We start from the raw sequence: 6,051 nt of genomic DNA, 5'->3' as shown, positions 1-6,051 counted from the left end.
TCATTGACATCTGCGTGTCGGTGCTGGACAATATGCTTGAACAGTCTGATATTTCCAGCAGCTGTAGCGCGCTGAAGGACTGTTTTGCAACCCTTTCCCGGCTCTGACGTGACACTTGCCTTGTTTCTGATTGATAAATTGTAAATTGTAGGATCCTTGTAAGATCCTGAAGCTAGGATATTAAACAATTCTAGTCAGGAATGTCAATGTCATTAGGTTAGTTGCCCACTAGCAATTTTACGAGTGCTGTCTTGCCTTCCTCCACGGCCCCCTTCCAACAACGAATACCAGCGCCAGGATCAGATATTATCAAGCAGCATGCCTCTCGGCAAGAGAAGCTTTAACATCTCATCGAGACCTTTTTTTGGCGATGACATCAAGATAAAAAGGAAATTCCTCCAAAAGTCAATCCAGTATCCAAAATATGACTAGCGAGCTCAAGCTGGTTATCAGAAATTGCGATCAAAAGTAACCCGTGACTTTAGAGTATGCGTCCAGGATCATCGAAAGCCATACATACTTGGATCAGGGAGCTTACCAGGTTCGTATGCCCGAGTGATACCGCACAACTTAGAAGCTGAAGCATGAATATCGCCAAAATGGCAGAAGGAAATTTTAAGAGATCGAATAGGGGTAGGCGTCCTGCATTAGCAGCAATCCATTCGACAATCGTGTCCAACTTCTGATTGGTGAGGAGATGGTTTGACGACAGATAAGCGCAGTATGAGATGGTGTAAAACAGAGCGTCGGCTGTCTAACCCTGGATGATAGCCGCCTGAAGAACGATGAAATTGTTCCTCTACCTGCTGATTGTAAACTGATTTCAAGAATTGGCCAGGGTCCTTATCAATGTGCCTTGCCGTGTTTGCAGGGAGAATCGAACCAGCGCCGGTTGTCGTAAAGTCAAAATGACTCAAATATTATAAGCCCAAGGCACAAAGAGAGTGCTAGTCTCTTAATGTATACTCCATAATGGAAAATTGATCGGAGGAGTTCTGGGGACTGATGCCCGGCCCCTGCCAATCATGTTTAATTATCACAACTTCCAAGGAACAAAAATAAGATTGTTGAAATCAGGCCTGATGGGAACATGGTTATGCTGAACGGGAGGGAATGCCGGGCACCCTGGCCCAGGCGATACAGTATGGCAAAGAGGAAAAACCTTTCATTGAGGCTCACGCTGCGAGCAACGGACTGGCCCTAAAGAAGTCTAGGAAATCGAGGGAAATCGAGGGAAATCGAGGGAAATCGAGGGGCAGCAGCAGAGCATGGATGGCCCAGACACCGATGGAAGCAACGGTGTCTGCCAGATTCTCCGACAGCCACTTCAACAACCCCGCCGGCGTAGGACGCATATCGCAGCAGCCATCCCATGCCATGCAGGTGGAAGGGGCCAGCGCACCTGGGTGCAAGGGATGAAGAATGAGGGAGAAAGAGGAGGAGCAAGTGGTGCGTGGGTCGTTTGAGGGAGTTGATGTCCAGGTTGTATAGATTGAGCAGTGTCCAGCGTCCAGCGCGCATAAAAGCGGCGAGGTGAACGATCGTAACGGGACTAGCGTGGAGCATTGGCCAATGGAAAGTGGATATAGCGGGATTAGCGCCGCGCTAACCGAGAACAAAGATATCGAGAGAAGAATGACCAGAGACGAGATCGAGAGAATATCTAGGCCATAGTCGCAGTAGCAGTAGCAGTAGCAGTAGTAAGTAGTAGTTGTTATTGTATATAAAACTACTGTATGTTCGTTGCTGGGGCTCTCAGAGAACAGAAGCAATTCGTTATTTTCCTAGACAGCTATCAGAGCCAATAAAGAATGCAGGTTTTCTCTGGAACATGATATCTTATACTCACAACTGTAAGCATCAAAAATGCTCTCATGGGCAGAGGGTGAAACTGCAACATTTTCGAGTATATTATAGTTAACTTATTAAGTAGTTATTTCTAGTTGATGTCATTTCTCGAGGGGAATAAGGCCGAATCAACAGGTACCATAGGTCGTTGACTCGTTGACCGCAGAAAGGTCCCGTATCCGTACCCGGAAGTGGATTACCACACCTCTGCCCTGCGGCACGCAATCCGACCCTGCCCCGTACGGTGAGTAATGTAATATATGTAATACGCCCTCAGCTCAGCATAATTTGCAACCCGCCCGAGGCCTGTCTGCCCCACCGCTGGCCTGCCATTCGGGGGCTTGTTTTCAGACATGGCGTCCTCGTTGGTGGCTTTTTTTTGTTCCCCGCTGATTTCCCTTTTGCCCTTTTGCCCTTTTGTCCTTTTCCCTTGTCCTCGTTCTCTCCCATTTTTCTTTTTTCCCTTTTCTTTTTTCGTTTCCCTTTTCTCGCTTTCCATGTGTTTTTTGAAAACGCACAATTTTGAGATCTTGCGGTTTTTAAGGTTCCCGACGGCAGCTGCTTTGACCAGTTGCTCATTGAATTTTCCCATCCCCTTGTCATCCAAGTACCTTGATTTTAAACTCATTGTCGTTTGCAAAAAAAAAAATAAAATAAAATAAAAATAAAATAAAAACAAAAAAAAAAAAAAAAAAAAAAAAAAAAAAAAAAAAAAAAAAACCCAACGAACAGGAGGAACGAGACTAAGCAACTGCCAACAAGGGGGCCGAAAAGCAGAAACAGAAAAAAATTTTTATTTAGAAATAAATCAAAAGAAATAGGAATCGTAAAAGCAAAAATTAGTCAGAACGGGGAAAGCCGACGACGACATCTCGATGCCTGGACCTGCGCGATAGATGTCTCATAGAGGACAAAAAGAGCATACCTTTCTTGCCACAACAAAGGGCACAGATCGACCGTAAGCGTGGTCGCGGGCCAGAGAGCGCGAAAGGAGGAGCTGAAGCAGAAGAGGGGAACCAGGAGACCATCCCAATCCCTCCCTGGTCGGTTTGCAAATGCTTCAGGCGCCGCGAAGAAGGACCCCATATGACAAAGAAACACGGGGGAGGCGAACAATAGATCACGAAAGAAGGTGGTGCGATTTCCGGACAAATGTTCAACTGGCACACCAGCGTCGAACCGCCGCCTCAAGGAACTCCTGTATCTACCAGACACCAACATCAACACCCACATCAGCATCAGCATCAGCAGCATCAACAGCGCCAGCATCAGCACCAGCAGCAACACCAGCAGCAGCACCAACAGCAACACCAGCATCAGCAACATCAACAACATCAGCAGCAGCACCAGCAGCAGAGTCACCACAGCCCTTTGCAATGGCTCCCCGCGGCCCCTCCGCTCTCTAGGCCGCTGCCCAATACTCTCCCGCCCATCTCTGCCCTCCGCCCCACTAATAGCTTCGCATCGAACGCCCAACATGACTCAGCCATCCTACAGACCCCCGCGTCCACTGACCCCTCGTTATCAGAGAGCCCCAGCGTTCGCGAGAACGCCGTTGCTGAGAGCGCAGTCGACCTTTCCCCTGAAGCCGCGTATGACCATCCTGCGCCCGGCCCCGAGCCCAGCTCTGACGATGCGGACGGTGTAGAAGGAGGATCCATATCACGGCAGCAAGCAGGTCGTGTAGGGCCGGGACGAGGCGTGGATCTAGCCCTGTTGGAAAACGAGACACCCCGCAAGCACGGCAAGCGGCTGACGACGCGTGAGGAGACGGCGCTGTTTGAGATATGCAACAGGCACGCGGCTTCTTTTGGCGAGCGCAATCGTCTCTGCGAATGGTGGGTGAATGTGACGCAGGAATTTACCGCGTCAGAGGGACATCCGTACTCGTGGCATAGCGTACGACGGAAAGTGGAGCTCGTGACGCAACAGCGTATTAAATTCCTTGCGGGCCTGGACGGGAAGAGGAGGGACGATCAGGCGGATGCAGCATGGAGCGCCGCCGTCGACTCCTGGATTCCGTCCTGGAAGCGGTTTCAGGAACAGGAGAATGAGCGCATCAATGCCAAGCAGGGCAAAAGGGGCCGCAAGAGGAAGTCAGTAGTTGACACTGAAGGGGTCGGGCTGGGATACCAGCACATGTTGCCTCCTGGGTTCGAGACGATGTTTCCACCGTCATCAAAGCCGTCCAAGCCCTCTCGAATGGACGCGCCTGCTGCCCTGCCTGCCACCACTGCGCCTTCCACCACAGTGGAGCCCATGCAGGCCCCTCCGCCTCAAAGGCAGCAGAAACAACATCAGAAGCAGCAGAAGCAGCAAAAGCAGCAGCAGAAAAATCTTGCCGGGTCGATACCCGTTCAACCAACCCCGCAGCAGACAACCATGCCCAACACTGGAGCAATCATGGCCGCTGCGACCTCCTCCTCGTCCTCCTCAGGCGCAGTCGCCGCAGCAGAACCCGACGTCGGCGCCGCGATTCTAGAAACGCTATCAAAACTCAACAAGAACCTCGAAGCCGTATCGTCCCGCTCCCACCAGTCCAACGCCATGTCTCTAGCTGCTGCTGCTGCCGCTGCCGCCGGTGGCGCCCATCCCCTCCAACACCAGCACCAGCACCAGCACCAACAGCAAAACTCTTCTCAAAACCCCACAATGGCCAACCAGCCCCACGCTAGCCATAGTCGAACAGCAGCGACAGCAGCGACAACCGGGGCCCCCGCCGCAGCACCGCCGCCCGTTCAAACGCAGATTCCAGCGTCCACGCTGCACCAGCTAAAATCCGAGCTGCGCGCAGAGCTTCGACAGGAGATTCAGAAGGATCGCGCGCAGCTGGAGGAGAAGCTGAATACGGTGCAGAGGACGCAGGAGATGATTCTGGAGCTGCTGCGGCAGGAGCCGCAGTAGATTTTATTTTCTTATTTTCTTCTATTTTTCCATTTTTCTTTTTTTTTTTTTCTTTTTTCTTATTTTTTTTTTTTTTTTTATCGGGGAAACGGGTTGCTGGGCTGCTGATGGCTGCCGTGCCCTTGGTGACGATGCACTCAGTCCCACAACTGCATGTGTATGTGACTTGGAAGAGAGGGATGGAAACGGATGGGATGGGGGTGCTTGGGTATTGGGGTGGTGGGGGATGTTGGTGATGTTGGTGGTGGTGGTGATGGGGTGGGCTAGGAAAGAAGGGACGAACGCGTGAATAGGGGCGGAGGATTTGGATTTGGATTTACTTATACATAGGTTATGACATTCGGGCAACCTTTAATGAATGAACGTTACGACCCCATTTTTGTTTTCTGTTCTTATCTTTTTCTTTCTCTCTTTTTTCTTCTGCCTTTTTCTTTTTTTTTATTGCTTTGCATGCCATCAATGGTTATTTTGGTTTTTATTCCCCCTTGTTTTTCTTTTGGCTTTTGGTACTTGACAGCTGCCTATTGCTGCTTCCCGCCTTTTACTATTTTGACAGCATTCTCCTTAAATTGTAAATACTTATATCCTACGGCGCATGTATGTGTCTATGTGTCTCTTGTGTCTATGTCTGTGTCTATACTATATATCCTCAAGGTATTATACCATTTTTTTCTTTTCGGTGGCCTTAGTGATGAGCGCGCCCGCTCTTTCAAAGTACCACTATTGTTGTTGTATTTCCTAATTTTACCCTATTTCTTTTCTTTCGTTTTCTTTTCTCATTGCATGCGCACGGGTTGTGAGGGGGGAAAGGAAAAGGAGGATGAAAGGGCTGGCCGGGCTCATCCAGGAATATGGTGATATCTTTGTATATGGTATATATATATCGATATATATCAGGAACATTATTATTATTATTATTATTATTATTATTATTATTATCATTATTATGAATGTGATTGCTCTCATCTAAGACTATAATATTGTTGGGGGGATTGCATTGGGTGATTCGTATCCTCTATATTCCACCACGGCGCTGGTGGTGATTGAGCTCTTTTGCCCTAGTGGCCTAATAACTATGCCATGATCACAAGGAATACAAGTGCTCTCCCGCTCTCCACTACTTACTACTTAGTTAAGAGAACGATAATTTGCTCTCTTCATGCTGAAAGAGCTTGTGAAGAATGATAGTAAATAGTAACAGTAATGTTGATCGGAATTAATCAGGAATAGGCAGTAAGGAGTCAGTCATACATTTTGCGGTTTTTATACTGTGGTTGGAGGAAATATAAAAATTCGAAC

The 6,051-nt window shown here is 48.7% G+C and overlaps 1 protein-coding gene across 1 annotated transcript; it reads left to right on the top strand.

The window, feature by feature from the left end:
• Positions 1-3,325: 3,325 nt before the first annotated feature.
• On the top strand, positions 3,326-4,752 carry HCAG_01361 (predicted protein; the record flags this gene model as incomplete). Its single annotated transcript, XM_001544264.1, has 2 exons — positions 3,326-3,368; positions 3,419-4,752. 2 exons carry the CDS (start codon positions 3,326-3,328, stop codon positions 4,750-4,752), a joined length of 1,377 nt encoding a protein of 458 aa, XP_001544314.1.
• Between the last annotated feature and the right edge of the window lie 1,299 nt (positions 4,753-6,051).

This window comes from Histoplasma capsulatum, genomic scaffold (assembly GCF_000149585.1).
Source record: "Histoplasma capsulatum NAm1 scaffold_1 genomic scaffold, whole genome shotgun sequence".
In the NCBI taxonomy this organism is placed as follows: domain Eukaryota; kingdom Fungi; phylum Ascomycota; class Eurotiomycetes; order Onygenales; family Ajellomycetaceae; genus Histoplasma; species Histoplasma mississippiense.
The sequence above is the reverse complement of the archived record's forward strand: the minus strand, read 5'-3'. Positions and strand labels throughout refer to the sequence as shown.